Below are 22,033 nucleotides of genomic sequence, written 5' to 3' on the forward strand. Positions count from 1 at the left end.
TATGCGTCCCAGATCTTCCTTGGGTTAAATGACAGTGACACGTCATGTTAAACAACAAACACTGAAATCAGTTCGCACAGCTCTGGTGGTCCCACAAGGCAGCTTCATTGCCACCCCAAGTTCCTTGATTAATCTTTCCTTTTTAAAACTTTTCATCTTTTTCCTATTTGGGGGGGACAATTTTTGTCTGTCTAGAGTTTCAGGATAGCAAATAATTGTGTGACTTAACACCTACGTAGGACATTAGGACACATTGTGGGAGGTTGTGGGTTAACGTGTCACTTTGTTGTTTGTCACTTCTTAGCATGGGGCCTGGAACTTTGCTTTGAGACTAGCTTGAAATGCAGACAAAAGTGACTTTAATCCAAGACTCTGACAGATGCCTCTCTGGAAGTCCCAGAGAGAGAGAAATAGAGAGACAGAGAGAGCGAAGACCAGCTCTTGCAATGATAATGGTGGCAGCCATGGGACTGCAGGTGGCTCTGAGGTCTCCTGGGTGTCTGCAGCCTCTGATGGGTGACCACAGACTTGCTCACGCTGGCTGTCCCCAGGCTGGGCATCCACGAGCCTGTGCCTTGGACTTCATGCAGTTCAGGTGCAGATGAGGTTTTCTCATGGGGGCAAACCGTGGAGGCGGGCTCTTCCACAGCAGATTTGTGTTGTATGTACAACTTAAAAGCTCATTACAAGATCGGGTACCTCTCTGGGCATTCTGGCCATGATGGGCTAGAATGGAATAATATGGTGTGTGATGTAGGGTTCTGTCCAAACTGATGGAATAATAAACAAGGCTTTTAGAGGCAGGAACTGCCTGTCCCACTAGGATGTTCACGGGGGAGCAGTTTTCGTAAAGGCAGGAAGAAGAAAGGAAGGGGAAATGTCCTGCAGTGTGAGGGTCACAAGGACAGTTCTAGAAAAAATGAAGTGGGGCAGGTGCTGTCCCTCCCTCCAAACCACTTGTTCAGCCCTGCCCTCCTCGACTCTGAGCTAAGAGAAGAAGATCCTAAATTCCGCTGTGAGCCTCCTACCAAGTTATGAGCCCTGTAGGGTAGAGCTTCGGCCCGTAGCCCCACACCGACGGGCTGGCTGGGGTGGGGGGGGGGACAGGGCTCAGTGTCTCTGATCCCACTGGCATTCGTGCCGGGCCAGGACACTTGGCAGACAGAAACGGGCCAGAACTGACCTGTGGCCTTGACGTCTTCCCCAAGGGCAGCCCTACTGCTGGCTGCAATCCCCAGAGTAGCCACTTCAGGACGAGGACCCCGTTTCCTCTCTCAGCGTGCGGCTCTCCTCACCAGCCCTGTTTCTCTAAAGGTGCGGAATTCCTTGCCAGTCTCCATGCGTCAGCACATGGACACAGGTGGGGTGCAGGTGGAAGTGACCCGCATCTCCAACGGCAGCGTCGTGGTGGAGTTCAACTTGCTGGTTGTCGCAGACGTGGATGTCCGGGAGGTGTCCTCCGTGTTCCTGGCTGCTTTTCAGAACACTTCTCTGCTGGAGGTGGTCGAGGGCAACACCTTCATAGCAGGTAGGCAGAGGCTGGGCCCGGATGGAGACACACTCTGCAAAGGAGAGGCAGTAAAATCCTAGCCACCAGCTTTGTTTCTGAAAGATGAGCCGCCTCTTAAGGGCTTCCCTGCATTAGATGAAAATGTGAAACAGATAGGACCCTCATCTCTCTTATTGCTACTATGTTTTTTTAAGAAAAGGTTTAAGTGTTGAAAACATCTTCTGGTGAACCCCCGAAGATTCCCAGGGAGGCTGCATCCTTTCTGCAGGCTGCATCCTGCCCTCCCTCCTCTCTGCTCTTCCACGGGCTGAGGGCAGACAGGTCCCTCTCTACAGCCACACTTCCTCCCAAGCAGTTTCCAAGGAGATCCTAGGAGAAATAATTGAAAAGAAAAGCAGAGAGAAAAGGCAATTTAGAGTCTTTTCTCCTCTTGTATTAGCCAGCTCGAGCTGTCATAACAAAATACCACGGACAGAGTGGCTTACACAACAGACATTGATTTTGTCACAGTTCTAGAGGCTGGTAGTCCAAGATCAAGGTGCCGGCTGATTTTGGTGAGGGCCTGATCCTGACGTGCAGGCGGCCACGCTCCTGCTCTGTCCTCACATGGCCTTTCCTCTCTGTGTGTGTGGAGGGGGAGGGCTCTGGTGTCTCTTCTTATAAGGACATCAGTCCTATTGGATCACGGCCCTTCCCTAATGAATTCAATTAACCCTAATTATCTCCTCAAGGGTGCACCTCCAAATGTAGTCACACTGGAGCTCAAGGCTTCAACACACAGATTTTGAGGGCACCCAGTTCAGTCCCTAGCACATAGCATGCCTGAGGACAAACAACACAAGGCTTAAAGTTACATGTATGGAGAAAATCAAAGACAATATAGAATATTTTTCTGATTTTGGGGATGAGAAGGGTTAAGCCTGAAGAGGAAAAGGCTGGCATACTTGACTGTATAAAAAGTTAAAGCCCTTATGTCAAACAAAACAGTCACCATTGCAAAGCAAGTGACGAACCCAAAAATAATTTCAACAATCTGTTGAAGAATTATATCCTAAATATAGAGCAGTCACATGCATTGGTAATAACATGCTAAGAACCCAACAGACACAGGCACAAAGGACCCAAATAGACAAAACATGAAAAAAGTAACACACGCAACTAATGAAGACGGCAGGATCCAGGGCATTGCCATTAAAATGAGTTGCTCTTTTTTGCCCATCTAAGAGCAAATTAAAAAAAAAAAAAAAGCTAATCCTGATAGCAAAGCAGCCCTTGCGCTGAGAACAGGATTTGCTCACACTTCCTGATATTTGTCAAGAGCTTTAAAAATGTTCATCTACTTTGACTTTGGACTCACAGCACTTCTAGGGCTTCATCCTAAGGAAATAGATCTCAGTTTGGACTAGTTTATATACAAAGACATTCATCTCAGTGTTCCTTTAAAAGCAGAAGATTGGAAATGACCCACAGTCCCGTAGTAGAGAAGATATTAAATCAATTATGGTATATCCACGCCGCGGACTGTTAGGCAATGATTAAAAATGAGGTTTTCTGAGCCAGAAAATATTGCTGACTCAAGAAAAAGGGATGAAAACAGGACTCACGTTTGTGTGTAAAGTGTGACCTTAGCTGCGTCGCAGACGCCTGTCAAAGGACTGGAAGGAAATGTCAGCATGTGGACACTTACACCTGGGACGTGGGGCGTTTATGTCCTCTGCTAAGCTGTTCTGGTTTTTATCCATTTTCTGCAGTAAAGCCACATTATTGTTCGTAAGTAGCAGTGTAGAGATGAAAGCAAGTGGGTGCCGGGGTCCCTCCTCCAGTGACCAGGGCTGGGGTGAGGCCCAGCTTGCCTCCCGTCTCCAGGGAGCTGCGGGGATGCTGCTCTGTCCGCCCCTCCCCCGCTGCCCCCACCATCCCCGGGACCAGGAACCCTCCTTCCGGAACAGCCCCCCACAGACTTCCTGCCGCCCGCTCCCACCCCCATCGCCGGCAGAAAATCGGGGTGCTGCCCTGTCTCCCGGACCCTCCGGAACGGGCCATCTGTGCTGTCACTTGACAACTTTAACTCTGCTTCCCAAGATGCCCTTTCCCCGCCAGGCGGCCTGCACACAGCGGGCGGCCGCGATGCCCCAGCCCCTGTGAGGGTTTCCTGTCTTGTCTCCTAAATGCCTCAGATTACGATGAGTGTGAGAGCGGGGAGGACGACTGTGCCCCGGGCTCCGCCTGCCACAACACCCTGGGGTCCTTCACCTGCAGCTGCGAGGGAGGCACCCCCGACCTCCCTGTGGAACATTCTGGAAGACCCTGTGAAGGTAACATGCTCACGATCCCTTGTCTGGAATACTGTCAGATAGACTGTTCTTGGAAGGACATTGATACCAAAAATGGGTCTTTTCTAAACGAGGTCGGCATATTTTTGTGTTGGGCAGGTTTCTGTGTGTGCGTGTGTGTGTGTGTGTGTACACGTGTGCGCATGCCTGTGCCTCCCCATCCTTCCACACCTCCAGCCCTCTGGGTGGTGCCTCATCTCCAAGCGCTTCTTCTGATGCCCGTGATGAGAGAATACACACATCGACCCCGATGTGTCCTCTCAGAGGCTGAAAGATGATCTTGCAAAACACATAGCCTGTGTGACAAGTGATACACGACATGGAAGTGTTTCTACTCAGCCCCACCGTCCATGCGACACTTTTCCCATTAAATAGGGCCTTCATGGATTCCCTGTTGACCCTAAGGTTACCCCTGCCATCCAGGGGTCTGCGGTCAAGTGAAGGAGACAGATGTTTATCGGAGTGAACACAGTGTCTCAGGGCAGGGTGTGGTGGTAATAACAGGAGGCCCAGAGGAGACTAAGTTGTTTCAGTCCCATGAGTGTGGTCAGGGAGGGCTTCCTGGAAGAGGTGTCTTTCAGCTGGTCTTACAGGATGGCTCAGAAGGCACCCGGCAGAGGGGGCTGCGGTGGGGCAGGGTGTGGTGGTGAGTGCTATGGTGAGAACAGAGCTGTTGAAGGCGGGCCAGGTCCATGTACACACCACGTGGGCTGGCTGCAGGTGGCGCCTGCAGGAGGTGGGTGGGAGAGAGCGGGAGCAGGCTGCCCAACGAGGCCGGATGAGGCCAGTTGAGAAGGCCGTGAACGCCACGAGCTGGGGCTTGGGCTGCATCCTGGGCCAGGGAGCTAGGTGAGCAGCACTTGAGATGAGAGGACAGGTGCCAGGTGGCAGGCAGGTGGTGGAGCCGGGCCGTAGAGGAGGCCCAGGGAGGGCTGAGATGTGTCCTGGGTTGGCCCTCGGAGGACTGGTGGACACTCTTACAGAGCCTCCGGTTCTTCTAGAGGTTGACACTGAGGCTGCTTTAGGGAAGCAGGAAGCTGGAGCAGGAAGGAGGGACGCAAGGACCCAGAGAGTAAACTTTAACGCAGTTTAGAGATAAGACTCAGGGGCCCCCGGGGGTGACGGCTGATCCCAAGTCCATGGATTAAGCACCTGCCCAGTGTTGGCCTGGGAGAGTCCATGGGGGCCAGGGTGAGCCAGGGCAGGCCCAGCTGCATGGGATGACAGGAATGTGCAACACGTGCATGCGTGCGTGTGTGTGTGCGCGCGTGTGCACGGCTGTGCTGGCTCGTGCAACCCCACTGTGTGCTGCTGCAGAGCGCTGAGAGCTTCCCATCTGCGGTCCCTCACCTGTCCCCCTCCCCGTGGCACCTCACTGCTCAGGCTTACGCGGTGGCCCCTAAACACAGAGACCCACCCTATGCTTTTGTCTCCTCGTGCCTTGCAGGTGACTCTCCTGGCAACACAGCCCAGGCCCCTGGCCCGGAGCGGCCCCCCACCCCGGCAGGAACTGGGGCTGCCTCTGTGCAGGCTGCCCGCCCAGCCCCCCAGGGCCCGTTCCCGCGGCTGAACCTGACCGGGGCCGTGAGGGTGCTCTGTGAGATCGAGAAGGTGGCCATCGCCATTCAGAGGCGCTTCCTGCAGCAGGAGTCCATCCCCGAGTCCTCCCTGTACCTGGGACACCCTTCCTGCAATGTCAGCGACCGCAACAGCACACACGTGATCCTGGTGGCCGCGTGGAGCGAGTGCGGAACCGTCGTGCAGAGCGTGAGGCCTGGCTCGGACCCTCCGTGGGGCGTGGGGAGGGGGCTCTGGCATCTGCAGCTCGATATGGGAGGGTCCGCAGGTGGCCTGGGGGGCCGGGAAGACGCTGCATCCCCAGGTCTCCGACTCTAAGGGCGGGACCCAGCCAAGGGTTAGAACAGGGCCGCGTTCTCACGGGGCCTGGGCTGCGCCCCGGCCCAGGGATTCTGGTACAGAGTCAGGGCTTACAAAAGCCTCCCGGTGATTTTGATGCACAAGCAGGACGGAGAGTCAGTGGGGGAGGAGACAGGGCAGGAGAGCCGGGAGCCTGTGTGTGCGGGGGCATGCGTGTGCATGTGTGTAAACGCGTGCCCGTGTGCGTGTGGGGGTGTGCGTGTGAAGAACGTGTGAACGGCTGTGTGTGCCTGTGTGTTGGTGGCGATGCAGGGTGGCCGGAGAGCTGTGGCCCATCCAAAATCTCCTTATTTGAGGGTCTTTCCTCTGCGGCGCAGTGCGGGGAGTGGGCTGGTCCTGGCCGGGAGGCGGCCTCATCTTACATGCAGGGAGGGGCTCCCGGGCCTCCCCCGAGCCTTGGGGTGACTCTGGGCCGGGGTTCCCAGGCCCCCGTCCGCATCTCTGGTTTGCAGCGTCCACCGCGTAGTGGGCTGACGGCTCCAGGTCCTGCGTCTCCTAAGGCTGTCTCTAGGCGGCAGTTACGCCCCTGCCTGCCCCCCACGCTCCGTCCTCCCCGCTCCCCACACTCTGCCACTGAGCACGAAGGCTCCACTTTCAGGGCCAGGCCAGGCAGGTGGGCAGCGCCTTCCATGGGTTTAGCCAGTGCCGGGCCCTGGGGGAGCAGAAGCAGCATTGGCTGGGCGGGGTTGTCCCTGGAGAGACACACGGTCCTGGCACAGGAGGTGCCTTCGCCCGGTAGAGCAGGGTGGGGCCAGGCCAGCACTGAGCCCAGCAGCCGGGCTTCCTGGGCCCTGGGTGGGGAGGGGCCTTCTGGAGGGCGCCTGAGAAAGGAGGCTGAAGTGGTCCCAAGGGGGCATCTGGGGGACCAGGAGTGTGGCCCAGGGACAAGTGGAGGTGGTCGGATGAGGGAGGCCAGAACTGGGGGAGGAGTTACAAGGTAGAGGGTGTCTGGGTGGCTCTGTCCAGCGGGATGGCTGGGCTCTGGGTGGGAGGGCAGCACCAAGGGGAAGGGTCCCTTGTTGGAGGGGGGTGGGGGGAGGGTCTCAGCAGGGGGCCGTCCATGGCGTTGGGGGGAAGGTTGTCTTCATCTGGGAAGCTGTGCTGCTGGGTGGGCGGTACCTGAAGGTCTTAGGTCTTGCTTTAGAACAGGGGCAGGGAGGGTACTGAGCCCCAAGGGCCCTAAGGACCTGCTGGCTGGGCGTTTAGCCCCCTCATCACCCCCAAGCCAGGAATTATTATCCATGTTTAACCAATGGGACCTGGAGGCTCACCAAGGTCTATGGCGGAGGTCAAGGTCAAAGTTGCATGGCCTCCAAGGGTCAGCCCTGTGGCCTCTGTGACTCTGCCTCCCCCGGGGCCTTGATGGCACAGGGTGGGTGAGGGACGCTCAGCCTCAGAGGCTCTGGCTGGAGCCCTGGGTGAGCTCCCTCGTGGGGCAGTTGAACCCGGGCATGGGCTGGGCTAGGCGTGCTGGTGACCCCAGGTCAAGGGCACAGGGAGGCGACGCCTGAGGCTGAAAGGGTCAGAATCAGCGTCATGCTGAGCAGGAGGCCTGGACACAACCATGGGGTTACAAAGGAAGGGCCCTGGGAAGGGGAGGCAGGGGGGACGTGGGGGTCGGGGGCAAAGGCAGCTCCGAGGTGCCAGCCTGCCTGGAGGCCAGACCCGGGGCCGAGGGCCGGCCAGGCAGCTGGGGGACCACGCGCACCTGTGGGTCCAGCTGGCCTCCACTTTCCCCTTGGGGGGTCCTCAGACCCACAGGCAGGGCCCCTGGGTTGAAGGACCAGCTGGGACGTTTCCGGCGACCACAGCCTTCCTCAGCCCCCCTCCAACACCTCCAACCGGCACAATCGGGAAATAACCATCAGGGTTTTGCTTCTCTTTCTTAAAGATGCCCGAGACTCTCACCTGGAGGCGGGCGCACCGAGAGGCGGCGAGCAGCTGTGGTTGGGGGTGGGGTGGAGTCCGGGGGCCACAGCTTCTGGGCAACTTCAGTTCTGAGCCGGAGTCTGAGCGCAAGCTGGGGGGCTGATGTGGGCAGAGCTGCTGCTGTGGTTCTCGGGTCCACGTTGGGGCAGGACCTGTAGAACTCGAGTGAAAGAGGCGCCCGTGGCGCTCAGGGGCTATGGGCTGGCCAGGCTGCCCGGCGGGGGAGTCAGCACCTCCTGCAGACAAGCGGGGCCCAGACACCAGGCTGCAGGTGTCAGCTCTCCCACTCGCTTGTTTTCCTGAGCCAAACACCTGGTTGAGCCATTAACTTCAGTAAGATTCAGGGCCCTTTCAGAGCAAAGGGAAATTCATCTCTTATGAGTCATCCAGGCTCTAAACCACAGGAGCTCTTATGTGTTTTGAAATTTGTCAAAAACTAAGATTTCCCCCAAAAACTGACTATACAAATATAACAGATTATGTACGGTTACCAGGTTCTGCCTCCTTTTCTTTTTTTTCCTTTTGACCTCTCAATTTTTTTAAAAAGTGCAATTTAAGGTCTCACCTCTCAGTTTGATGTACTATATACATCAAACTCTGTTTCATACTAGACTATGAAGAGATAGAAATTAGCCCACGTACCAAAGATTCACAGGAGTACACAACTGTCTTCATAAATACGTGTAAAATTCTTGTCAAGTTAGCAGGGCACTGCCCAGGTGTTCTGTGGCAGTTTTCAAAGTGATTCAAGGCACATAATGTCCACCACTGTGAGGACACGTTCTGGACCTGGTGCCTCTAATACAGCCCATCTGAGATGTGGCTTCACGGCTGTCGTAACACCAAACGTGCTGAGTGAGAGTCTGCATCTGAGCTGAAAAACCACAGGACCTGTAAACACCATGCAGATAATTACTAAGATACGCAGATACCAACACAAGCACTGTTTAAAAACCAAACACAGAAGACAGGTGTCAATTCAAAAGTGTTTGTTTCCATTTTGTATCACTCAGTGAAGAAGCTATACAAGTTTGTTCCCAGAAGCTAATGTGTCAGGAGTCACTACCAAGGAAAATGAATCCTAAAAATTATTATGACTTTCAATCATTCTAATTTCAGCATTTATATAAAAACTTAGACCAATAGTATCCGAGAGCCAAAGATTCTTTTTTAAGAAGTTTTTATTCCAGTTTTGTTGAGATATAATTGACATACAGACTGTATAAATTTCAGGTGTACAGTGTGATGATTTGACTAATACGTCATGAAATGATTATTACAGGCTTGATGAACATGCATCGTATCATATCGATATAAAATTAAAGAAATAGAAAAAAATATTTTTCTTTGGGATAAGAACTCTCAGGCTTTACTCTCTTCACAACTTCCACATACAAAATACAGCAATGCTGATATTTTTCATGTTGTACATTACATCCTTAGTACTTATTTACCTTATAACTGGAAATTTGCAACTTTTGACCACCTTCATCCAATTCCCCCTCTCCTCACTCCCTTCTCTGGTGACAACAAATCTGGCCTCTTTTCCTATGAGTTTGGTTTTGAAGTGTAATTGACCTGCAACGCTGTGTTAGTTCCTGTTACACAACATAGTGATTCATATTTCTATGCATTTCCAAGTGATCGCCACAGTAAGTCTAGTTCCAATATGTCACCGTACAAAGATATGGCTTAGTATTGGACTATATTTCCCACACTGTACATTTCATACCTATGACTCATTTATTTTGTAACTAGATGTTTTTACCTCTTAACCTCCCACATCTATTTCTCTCATCCTCCATCCCTTCCCTCTGGCAGCCCCCTGTATTTATTCAGATCCTTTGTCCATTTTTTAATTGGGTTGTTTGTTTTCTGAGGTTGAGTTGTATGAGTTTTTTGTGTTTTGGATATTAACCCCTTATTGGATATATCAATTGCAAATATCTTCTCCCATTCAGTAGGTGGCCTTTTTGTTTCATTGATAGTTTCCTTTATTGCAAGTTTTTAGTTTATGTACTCACATTAGTTTACTTTTGTTTTTGTTTCCCTTGCCTAGGGAGACATATCCAAAAAATATTACTAAGACTGATGTCAAAGAGCATACTGCCTATTTTTTCTTCTAGAAGTTTCAGTTTCAGGTCTTACATTTAAGTCTGTAATCCATTTTGAATTTATTTTTGCACGTGGTGTGAGAGAGTCGTCCAGTTTGATTCTTTCGCATACAGCTGTCCAGTTTTCCCAACACCATTGATTGGAGAAGCTGGCTTTTCCCCATTGTATATTCTTGCCTCCTTTCTGATAGATTAATTGCCCATGTAAGTGTAGGTTAATTCCTGGGCTCTCTGTTCTATTCCATTGATCTATGTGTCTGTTTTTGTGCCAGTACCATGCTGTTTTGATTACTGTAGCTTTGTAGTATAGCCTAAAGCCAGGACGTGTGATACAGCAAGTAAGGAGTAGGTGCAGTAGCTGTAGAAGGAAAGAGAATTCAACACATCCTTCTGTTCAGGGCTTTTCAGATCAATTCCCTTCCTGCTTCTCCAGGCTTTGCCCTACAGATGATCTTTTGTTTTCAGACCCACTCACATCAAGGCACATTTGGCCACTGTGTTTCTCATCTGCCAGATGCACAGGTCCCATTAATATTGTTAGTTCCAGAATTTCTATTTTCATCAAATGCTCTTCTGGCAACCTTATCAGGATGAGACACTTTGTCATAGCTCATACTCTGCTTTGGTCTTTCATCCTCCAAGAAGTCCAATAACTTCTTTACTTGGCTGTGTATTTCCACCAACTCTAGCACACGTCTTCACTGGCATAATTTTCAACCATGCCTCTTGTTTCCTCTTCATTCAATGACTCTGATTTACCTATTTCACACAAAATTTCCCTTGTGTAGTTCTAAATTGTTAAGGCCGGTGACTTTAACAGAAACAGGGCAATGCCCACTACCAGTCGTGATGCACAGCAAGCATTACAACCACAGGTCATCCAGGCTGTCCTTGGTTGGCCCTGTTCCAGTGACATTTTTGGAGGTGTCAGTAAGGGATGTTGATCTTGGAGAGGCCACCACCATGACAATCAAACTCCAAGCCACCAGCAAGTAAAGCACTTCAAACAGATAGTTATAACTTCAGGCATTTTGTCAAACAAAAGACTTTGGATTCAGTATAATGATGACAACTTTCACAGACATTTTTATCTCCTCCTACAATGCTCTCCACTGAATCAAATGACGAAATTGTCCATCTCAGGGTTTTTAATCTCTGTTTTTGGTTCTGGAGAAATTTCAGTACCCTCTTTGATGTTGGAAAGCCCATCTTCTTGTATTGGTATTCAACTGCCTAAAAATCTCTTTTTCCTGCTAAATGTTCACATTCTGAGCAATCAGTCCTTAATATCATCTGACCTTGGGATCGTTTTTCTAGCATGAAACTGATTTGCTCTGCACTTTTGTTTATGGGCTTAGACTCATTAACACTGAAAGGCATCATATCGTTCCCCGGGGACTCGTGTCCACAGACATGAGCTGTGTTATCATTTCATGCTCTTTGGTCCTCTTCCAGATCACATTTATTTTCTTTAGTTGCCCTCCGGACCCTTGGTTCTGTGTTATTCTCCCCAGAATTAGAAAGAATGCAGTTTGCTTAGTTGCAGACTTTAACCAATTTATTTTAACTCTGGATTTCTTTGGTGAGGGCTCTGCATTCTTATTTTCAGAAACGTACTTGTGGATTATTGGCAAAGAATCTAATCTGTTACTTGGGGTATCATCTGATCTAGTTTGTCTCTGGTTCTCTTTTAATGAAGGAATGAGCACAGGAAACAGGCTAAACCAGGTGTCACGACGTTATGTTCTCTTTTGCAATTTATACTGGGGAAGAGTTGTCAAGGTTTTCATATTTGGGGGGATAAGTTTAAACACCTCCCTGCACCCAGGGCCATGGTCCGCACCCGTGTTAGGGGCCTGCTGGGGCCCGGGAGCTCACTCACTTCTGGTCTGTGTTCAGAACCTGACGAATACGGTGGTGAGGACCACGCTGAGGAATGACCTGTCCCCAGAGGGCATCATCCATCACCTGAAGATCCTAAGCCCCATCCACTGCGCCTTCCAGAACGACCTCCTGACATCCTCGGGCTACACTCTGGAGTGGGGGTGAGTGCAGGGGTCTCTCTCCATCCCCCCGCAGTGCACATTCCTCCCAGCGCCACCACTTGGGGGTTTATTTAGGGTTTCAACCCCTTGAGGACCCTTCTGAGAGACTGAACATACAAAGGATGGTGGCCAGGACATGATTAATAACTGCCAGATTCCCTAGTTTTTGTCCTCATCTCCAGTTTAGGGCCAACCAGAGAAAGCCAGGTCTGCTTCTCTAGCCAATCACATAGGATGCCCCCATCAGGACACCCCCTTTCCCCTGTGAAGCTCACCTCCTCCTTTGCCTGCCTTTGAGTTTCCACCAAACTCTAGTAACTGGAGCTGACCCCAGCTCCAGCCAGCTCAGAAGAAATAGCCATTCTTTGCTTGTTCTCATCTGTGTGGTCTTCGTTTATTTCCACCCTTCTCTGGAGTTGCATTTTGGGGAGGAATGGGAATAGGAGGGTCACAGAAGCAGACCCCCTGCAAACGCTCCCTCTTGCAGGGTTTACACCATCATCGAGGACCTCCACGGCGCTGGAAGTTTCATCACTGAAATGCAGTTATTTATTGGAGACTCTCCTATTCCTCAAAATTATAGCGTGTCTGCCAGCGATGATGTCAAGATCGAAGTAGGGCTCTATAAACAGAAAAGCAACCTCAAGGTGGTTCTAACCGAGTGCTGGGCGACACCGTCCAGTGACGCCAGGGACCCGGTCATGTTTGGCTTCATTAACAACAGGTAGGGGCGCAGGGGGCACGGGGCACCCACTCCCTCCGTGTAGCTCGCTTTGGAGCCTCTGAATTTCCAGACACACATGGCTGCAGACCCGGGGTTTAGGTGGTGCCCTCAGAAGACCCTCCTCTTGGGACCTGGAGACCTAGCCACCTCCCCCTAGCCCTAACCCTTCTTAGAGCCTAGTGGGGATGCTCTGTGTGCACTCAGGTGCATTGTCGGGAAACTCACCTGGGAACAAGACAGGAGGGCCGCTTTAGAACTAACGTGTCACTTTCTCTCTTCCCAGCTGCCCCATCCCCAACACACACACGAACGTGATTGAGAACGGGAACTCCAACAAGGCCCAGTTTAAGCTGAAAATCTTTTCCTTCATCAACAACTCCATAGTCTATCTGCACTGCAAACTCCGTATCTGCATGGAATCCCCTGGAACCACGTGCAAAATAGTAAGTGCTTTGCTGTTCTTAACCTGTGGACTCATCCTCTTTACTATGAGGAGGGTTGCTCTGCGATCAGAAGCCCAGCTCTGGGGCCCACCTTCAGGGAGGAGGCGCTGGGCTCTGCAGACTTGGCCCTCAAAAGACATGAAATAAGGTTTTGATGGTGGGCAGCCCTGGGTGGAGGACAAATGTCATTGGGTGGCTAACCTGAGTCCTTCTTGAGACCATGCGGTTCTACTGGCTGTCACGTCAGACCTTCTTTGTCGTGGTGCCGTAATGGCTCACCTCGAGGCGAGCAAATGCATATTTAGGTGTAAAAATGTTCTTTAAATTTGAAATTCTTTTTAGCAGGTCGATAGTGCACTCCTGAATCCTAGTCCCTGTGTTATTTTATCACGTTTTTGTTCTTTCCCGTTCAGCATATATGGTGGGATTATGAATAACTTTACATTTTCATTTCCTCAGACCTTTGAATCTGAACTGTGCTTTGCACTCCTGGGTTGGAGGGTTGTTCTTTGCCCACAGACACGTATGTGAAGTGACTGTCACGTGTCGCCCGTGGCTGAGGAGAGCGTGGAGGGCTCTGCTGGCCTGTGGTTCAGCTCCTGCATGTCCCTCTCTGCTTTGGGGGACACACGTGTTCCTGTGCTCCTCACGGAACTCGGGCAGTTTTCCTGGGTGATTGGGGCTAAAGGTCAGTCAATGCACAGGAGAAGAAACCCAGTGGCCCCTGATTTTGTTGTCCCTTTTTCTCAAACAGTAGATCTTTTGAAACAACAGGAGGAAAGGAACACAGGCTCCTGGTGCCTGCCCGTGAGGGGCTCTGAGCCTGCACCAGCCCGTTAGACACACTAGGGTGTTAATGGCCACGGAAGCCTCAGCAAGGTGCTGCCTGTTCTCATATTCTCTACAATATGAGCTTCACGTATTTCTTTCCAAGTTCCTTTAGGATGGGTGTTGGATTGGTTTCCCAGGGCCGCTATGACGAAGTACCACAGACTGGGCGGCTTAAATAACAGAAATTTCTCTTCGCACAATTCTGGAGGCTGAAAGTCTCAGATCAAGGTATCGGCTTGGTTGCTCCTTCTGAGGCTGTGAGAAGAATCTGTTCCGGGTCCAGCTCCCTGGCTGGTCGATGCCAGCTTCTCCCTGTGTCTTCACATGTCTTCCCTCTGTGCACGTCTGCGTCTGTGTTCAAATGTCCTCTTTTTACAAGAACACGGTCATATTGGATTAGGGCCCACCCTGACGCCCTCATCTTAACTTGATGGTCTGCCAAGACCCTGTTTCCAAATAAGGTCACATCCACAGATACTGGGGTTAGGACTGCAACATCTTTGGGGGGACACCATGTACCCCATAGCAGGTATATAGTAGGCAGATTCCATCACTCACTGAACCTTTTTGTCAGGCAAAGGTGTTGAAAGGAGCAGGTGTCTGAGACGTCTGTAGGGAACAGGGAACACAAAGGTGACTCTGAGGTGACGCCCCCAGGGGCCAAGGGGCCAGAGCTAGTGACTGGAGACAGCTCAGGGGGCTACATCTCACTTTCTCCAATCCTCCTGCCACCAAGCCCTCCTCCTGCATCCCACTGGGCATCCTGCCTGGCACAGCCATGAGGGCCATGTGGTCCAGCTTCCCCATCCTCCTTCTCCCCTGACTGAACTCATCCACCGTGACTTGACGTTTCCAGCAGGAGAGAGCATGTACAAATCAGAGCATCATTCCTGAGAGTGGGTACATTTCTCATAAACATTGTTCAACTAATGTGAACTTTCCTTTTAAAAACAGAACTGCGATGACTTTCGGTCGCTGAGAAGCGGTGAGCCGTCTGCGACGCACCAGATGTCCTGGGGACCCCTTGTTCGGTCTGAAGGTGAGTTGACTTAGACAATTAAACTTGGGTATTGATTCAGAAACTGCTAGCTGTCCCCAAATAACTGTTCTCCTCTCCAACTGTTCTCCTCTCCATAGACCCCCCCCCCAGTTTTTAGGAGACAAGTGGCTGCCAGGAATAAAAACTGTAATTTCCAAATGACCTCGCTGCAAGAGTGGCCATATGAGTGAGTTCTAGCTAATGAGATGCAAAGGGGAAAGTCAGGGACAGCTTTCTAAGGGTACCTGCCTTATTAACACCTGGTGCCCGCCTGGCTGCCTGACCTGCAGGGGAGGCGGCGGCAGCCAGCCTCCATCTGGGACCGGGAGGACCTTGGAGACAGTAGCTGGAAGGAGCCGGATGCCCCAAGACACCGTGGAGCAAAGCTGCAGGGCCAGGCCTGGGCTCTGACCTCCAATTATTATGCCAGAAAGAAATAAACTTCCATTTCCTTTGTCGCTGCTATTTTGGGATTTTCTCTTTCTTACAGCTTAACCGAATCCTAGCTGATCTTCCTTTTTTATTGTTTTTCTTCCTAATGTGGATGGTCCTCCTTGTCTCTCTCTATTTTCCTGCATGGGAACGTCCGGGTTTTGGATGCAGGGTGTAAACCAGGACGGGAGCACTAACCAGGGCTTGGGGAGGGAGGTCTTCCTGGCCAGTGATGTTCAATTGCTGCTCCTCATCCAAAGCGTTTCAGAAATTACAAACATCACACGTGCCAGGCCGCGCCCCAGGCCAACCAACTCAGTGTCTCTGGAGCTGGATTCCAGGCCCTGGTGTTTGCACTGGTCCTCGGGTGATCTCCGGCCTGGGTCCTGGGACAATGTGCTTTTTCTATCCTCTGCGTTGTCTTCAATTGCTGAGAACTGGTTGATCTGGGGCCCTAATATGAAAGAGAACATATGTGAATTGCATTCTTATTCATAGAAACAGAACTTCTATTTATTTGTAGATATTACAGATAATGTCAAAACCAGAGTAGAGAAAACACTGGGCTTGGAGTTAGGAGGCCTGTGTTTGAATATAGGCTCTCATACTACTGAGCTGTGTGGTCTTAGGAGTATTCCTGAGTCTTCTGGATCCTATCTCTCCACCCACCCATCCATCCATCCATCCATTTGTCCGTCCATCCATCCACCCATCCATCCATCCACCCATCCATCCACCCATCCATCCATCCACCCATCCATCCATCCACTGATCCATCCATCCACCCACCCATCCATCCACTCGTCCGTCCATCCATCCACCCATCCACCCACCCATCCATCCACCCATCCACCCACCCATCCACCCACCCATCCACCCATCCATCCATCCATCATCCATCCACCCATCCATCCATCCATCTACCCACCTATCCACCCACCCATCCACCCATCCATCCATCCATCATCCATCCACCCATCCATCCATCCATCCATCCATCCATCCATCCATCCACCCATCCATCCACCCATCATTCCTCCATCCATCAACTCATCTACCCACTTATTCATTATCATCTCTAACTACTGAGTGGCAGGCACTGTGCTTTTTCTCTACATCCTAAGAGTTATAACAACTGCCCTACATACATGACCAATAAGATTATAGTAAATAAAAACCTTTGCGAGGCTAAAATTTGTGCTGCCGGAGCTAGGTTGCCTGAAGTCAAAACTTGGCTCTGACTTTGGGTGTACTGCCTTTGCCTCATTTCCCTCATCTGTAAAATGGGAACAGTAATAATAGTGATAATTCCTCATTTATACAGGGCCTTGTCCGTGGAAATTACTGGATATGTGTAGGTTATTATCCTTCCTAACTGGTAGAGTGCTTTATTAACATAACCATTGCAGAGAACACCAAACACAATAAGGCTATAGGTGGTCACAAGAGCAGGCGTAGGTTAGTGTCTTTGCCAAAGCACCAATCGCATACAGCACCACCGTGATATCACAACCGCCCTGTGTGTGGTGCGGGCTGCTCATGCTTTCCTTCAGGAGGACCGGTGTCTTTTATTTAAGCATCTTGTCGATCATGGACTGACAGGTGGATACTATGTTTAAAAAGACATCCCCACCGATGATGCGGGTCACTTTGTGACACAGGCTTCCTCTCTATATGTAAGCATCTCTTCTGCCAGTAACCGTTCCTGGACCACGGTAACCAGTGAACAGATCCGGCTTGTGGACCCCACTCGGAGCAGCTCTGAGTCAGTGGCTGGTTAAGAGCACTTGGCTGCAGGGGACAGAAACCCAGCTGGAGAGGCAGCGACCAAACGGGATCAGTTGTCTCTGGAGCTGGCAGTCTGGGGCTGGGGCTGGGCTCCAGCAATGGGGGTCCTCTTCTGCCTTTCTGCTCCAGCATCCTAAGGGCAGACAGCCCCCCTTGTGCTCACAAGTTGGCCCCCTATATGAGGCACAGGAGGAAGGGAAGGTCCACTGTAGCGCCCACTGGAGGATGGATTTAAGGCCCGCCATGAAGGAGTTGTCAGGAAGCTGGTGCCCCAGAGTCTGGGGGCCTCGAGTTCCTTGGGAGGTTGCAGCCACTCCAGCAACTGTCCCCAGTATCCTCATCCCAGTGTGGCCTCCCTCTGGAGGAAGGGGTTGCCTGGGTTTCAGCTGGCCCACCGTCTAGGAAATCGGGAGGGAGCCTCTTCTAGGAGTAGCGGCCATTTCCGGGAACAGCCCCAGAAATGGGAAATGGTATCTCAAGCGTCCCTTGTTGCCCAGGAAGGCTTTCCTCCCCGGACGTTCCTGATAAGCTCCTGTGGTAAAACTGAGATAAAATTCACCTAATATAAAGTTACCTGTTTTACAAATATTATATGAACACATATATGCGGAATATAGAAAAATGGTGCAAATCAACCAGTTTGCAAGGCAGAAATAGAGGCACAGATATAGAGAACAAACACAGACACCAAGTGGGCAAAGCAGGGGGGAGGATGAATTGGGAGATTGGGATTGCCATATATACATTACTGATAAGAAAAAAATATCAAATCGTACACTTTAAATATATGCAGTTTATTGTATGTCAATTGTATCTCAATAAAAGTTCTTAAGAGAAAAAACAAAAAAACAAAAAAAATATAAAGTTACCTGTTTTAAAATAAACAATTGGGCAGGATTTAGCACATTCACAGTATTGTACAACCACCATCTTTCTCTAGTTTCAAAACATTTTCATCACCCAAAGCAGCTCCATGCCCACAGGGAGTGACTCCCCACCCTGAAACCAACGAGGTCAGCTTTCTGTCTCTGGTTTCCCCAGAAACAGGGGCACATGGCAACGACGTGTGGTCCTCGGTGACTGTTGCTTTCACTCAGCACGATGGATGTTTTCAGGATGCATCCAAGTTGTAGGCTGTTGCAGAACCGCATTCCTTTTCATGGCTGAATACTATTCCGCTGGGTGGATGGACCACATTTTGTTTATTTTTATTTATTTTTTGTGTGTGTTGAATTTTTCTTATTGAAGTATAGTTGCCTTACACTGTTGTGTTAGTTTCTGCTGTACCGCAAAGCAAATCAGCCATACGTATATATATATCCCCACATTTTTAGATTTCCTTTCCATTTAGGTCACTACCGAGCGTTGAGCAGAGTCCCACGTTTTGTTTGTTCATTTATCCTTTGATGGATTTGGGGGCTGTTTCCCCCTTTCGGCTATTGTGGATAAGCTGCTATGAAGCTGCTTGTACGAGTATTTATTTGAGGCCCTGTTTTTAGCAATTTTGGGTCCAGGCTTGTGGCTCCTACGCGGCCTTCTCCTCTTGGCCAGTGATTATCCAGAACGTGGACAGGCAGAGCTGTCCTGGCTGCTGTGCTCTCCTGGGCTAGGGACACCTTTCCCGGCGCCTCTGGGAGCCACGGGTACGTGGGCGCACGGAGCAGCCCACGTGTGAGAGCTTGCTCCACTATGGGCTCACCCCGTCCCAAGCCCTCCGTCCAGGGGCGATGCTGGGACCCAGCAGGGACCAGACCCAGCTGCTTTGGGCAGACCTCCCACCTGTGTCCTGTCTCGTCCTTGCAGGAGAACCTCCAGCTGCAAAGCCGGGCCTGGGAACCAGTTACCTGGTCCTCATCGTGGTGGCCGCCTGTGCCTCGGTGGTGGGGGCAGCTGCCCTTGTCATCGTGCGCTACCAGAGAATGACTGGAAGATACAAATTCAAAACCCAGTCTGACAACTTCAACTACCAGGTGTTCCACGAATAAGGAGCCCGGCCGCCCGCAGGTGGGTGAGGAGTGAGACCCACCTGATGCGTGAGTCCTGCCTTTTCCACTGATGGTGTGGGCACAGTGCGTCCTTTGGGGGGGGGTTTGCAAAGGGTAGATTTATGGGTGTCAGCGTCTCATGACTGTGATACTGTCACCAAGTCCAAGCTTGCTCTGCTCGCCGCAGGACAGACCAACAAATGGAGACAAGGTGTTGAGGCAAGGAATACTTGGAAAGCTGGCAGACTAGTGTCTCTAAATGACCATCTTATCGGGGTTTGGATGCCAGTTTCTTTGATAGCACAGAGCTGGGGAGGAGATGAGGAAGTAAAGTAAAAAGGCCATAAGGTTTGCAAATGTCCCCTGGGATGGCCAGCCTCGGGGAGGGGATGTGTTACTTTCTTCTTTCCTGCAGCCATCCACAGGTGCACAGGGTCAGGATGCTTCCCTGAACAAAGGCACTTTGGTTTAACATTCAGGCAGAGGGGCGGGGTTCCCCAAGGCAGGCCATTGTGTACAGACTTGTAGTGAACAAAAGCAACAGGAGGCAAAGGTGAAAGGAAAAGAAACAGCTCCCACATGCAGCAGGTTTGGCTCTGCCCTGCTACAATACTGTAATTTATAATCAGAAATATATGTACTCCTGGCACAGACCTCCTAAAACCCTTGGAATTTCCTGAGTGATGAGGGCAGTAAAGGTGTTTTTGTTATGTTAATGAAGCGACCTTTGGCCTGTGCCTTCAGGTGGGGCTGGTTGCCAGGTGAACCAGCTGTGATTCGGGGCTAGATGTCCTCCGCTGAGGCTCCAAATAGGGAGTGAACAGCAGTAACTTCAGTTCAACTTTAGTAATAAAGATACCAGGTGCATCGGCCGGGTGCCTTCCAGTCTGCATGGGGGCCCGTGAGGTTTGGTCTTGAAGACCCTTCCACTCACCCGCCCTGTTCCATCCTGTCCCCGTCGGGGGTACTTCACGTGGACATGCGCGGCAGTGGCTGGCCCAGGTCCCCGCCTCCTGCCTGGGCCAGCAGCGTCCCCAGCTGGGCCACCTTCCCCGCGTCCAGCTCTTCATCCTCTCCAGATGACAGACCTCCGATACAACTCAGCAAAGTGCGGTAGATCCTGGCCTCATCCCTTAAATGAGGAAATGGGCTCAGAGAGCTCAAGCGCATCACCCCGCTCACACAGCAGAGGCTGGGTTAAGGCACACTTCCCCACGAGGCAACGCCTCTTGTGGGTGACTTCAGCGTGGTCAGAGAAAATGTCACCTGCTCCAGGTGCTGGTCCTGCAGACCCTGGAAACGTGATGACTTCACCTGGTCTCAGCCCCCTTTGCTCCGAGGACCCAAAGCTCACGTGACGCCAGGGCCTCGGAGCCCTTACAGCCCAGATGGGAAGGGATGGACAAGAGTCACCCCCCTGCACAGAATCACAAGGGAATTTCAGTGACTTTTACTTAATATTTAAAATATGACTTCCAACAAGGAGGCCAACACGTGTCCTGGGGAATTTCTAAGGAAATGTGGGGTGTTGGTCGTGGCCACGTGGGACGGCCCCCTCCTAGAAATTAAAACACTGGAGGGAAAATTGGCCTCTTCTCTTTTCATATTCTCCTGGGACTTCTGTCTTCCAAAGTAAAAACACATCTATCATAGGTTCTCAAGTCCCTGCAAAACTCTGCTCTTTAGAAAACGTCAAACAAACATCCCCAAGGTGGACACTTGGCACAGCCGCACTCGGTGACGAGCCCCATGTCTGGGTAGGTGGCCTAGAGATAGTGCACAGGCACAAAGCCCTGCAGGTGTGGCCATCAGCTCAGGTGTGTCCACCCGTCACACCTGCCTGCTGACCTGCGGGAGCTGCACTCGCTGGAGACCGGGGTTCCCATGCCTCCTGGGAGTTGCTGCCCTTTTAGTTGGGCTCAATCTCTCATTATTCAGCAAGCACAGAAGTCATGTCCTGGGGGGTGGCGGCAGCCCTCCACTACCCACGCTCCGGGGTTTCCAGCAAAACCCCCACCTTTCCTGCTACAGACGGACCCGGGTGATCTCCTCCTCCATGCAGGTAGCCGTGAATCAAGCTCCAGTCTTCACTCAAGCGTCGATGGCAGTCTGCTCTGTCCCGCATCCAGAGCTTGGATGAGCTACAGAGATGGTGAAAACACAGCCTCTGCGTGCCCCAGAAGGCCCGTCCTCCGTGTGGGCCCCACACAAGCAGCAACACCAGGCCGGGGAGAGGAGCTGGTGGAGAAGTGGGCCGGGAGCCCAGATGCCTGGAGCCTCAGACACAGGGGTCTTCGGATCAAGCTCAAACGCAGCTCTGCCATCACCCTGTCACCTCCACCACCTGGAGCTCCCAGACCCCTGCCCACCCTAAGCAGTCCAGGCGGCCCTTCCTGGCCATGCTCACCATTGATGTCTATCACCTACCACCCACCCAGCCACCCAGCCACCCAGCCACCCACCCATCCATCCATCCATCCACCCACCTACCCATCCACCCACCCATCCACCCACCTACCCATTCATCCACCCATCCACCCCTCCACCCACCCATCCACCCATCCATCCATCCACACACCCACCCATCCACCCCTCCACCCACCCATCCACCCATCCATCCATCTACCCACCCATCCACCCGTCCATCCTTCCACCCACCCACCCATCCATCCATCTACCCACCCATCCACCCATCCACCCATCTATCCATTCATCCACCCATCCACCCATCCACCCATCCACCCCTCCACCCACCCATCCACCCATCCATCCATCCATCCACCCACCCACCCATCCATCCATCCACCCAGCCACACATCCGTCCATCCACCCATCCATCTATCCACTCATCCACCCATCCACCCACCCATCCATCTGACCCTCTTTCAAATACATATTTCACATTTTCAAAAATATTTGACA

At 51.7% G+C, this 22,033-nt stretch overlaps 1 protein-coding gene across 1 annotated transcript in view; it reads left to right on the forward strand.

Annotated features, from left to right (window-relative positions):
* Positions 1–21,229, forward strand: part of UMODL1 (uromodulin like 1) — a 64,296-nt gene extending 43,067 nt beyond the window's left edge. Inside the window, exons 15-23 of the mRNA XM_057697329.1 lie at positions 1,315–1,528; positions 3,688–3,825; positions 5,291–5,610; positions 11,724–11,869; positions 12,357–12,593; positions 12,877–13,036; positions 14,822–14,906; positions 18,930–19,130; positions 21,174–21,229. Of these exons, the coding sequence (XP_057553312.1) occupies positions 1,315–1,528; positions 3,688–3,825; positions 5,291–5,610; positions 11,724–11,869; positions 12,357–12,593; positions 12,877–13,036; positions 14,822–14,906; positions 18,930–19,111 (1,482 nt within the window). The 3' untranslated portion in view covers positions 19,112–19,130; positions 21,174–21,229. The remainder of the gene's footprint in view (positions 1–1,314; positions 1,529–3,687; positions 3,826–5,290; positions 5,611–11,723; positions 11,870–12,356; positions 12,594–12,876; positions 13,037–14,821; positions 14,907–18,929; positions 19,131–21,173) is intronic.
* The last annotated feature ends 804 nt before the right edge of the window (positions 21,230–22,033 follow it).

Source organism: Hippopotamus amphibius, chromosome 10 (genome assembly GCF_030028045.1).
Source record: "Hippopotamus amphibius kiboko isolate mHipAmp2 chromosome 10, mHipAmp2.hap2, whole genome shotgun sequence".
Taxonomy (NCBI): Eukaryota; Metazoa; Chordata; class Mammalia; order Artiodactyla; family Hippopotamidae; genus Hippopotamus; species Hippopotamus amphibius.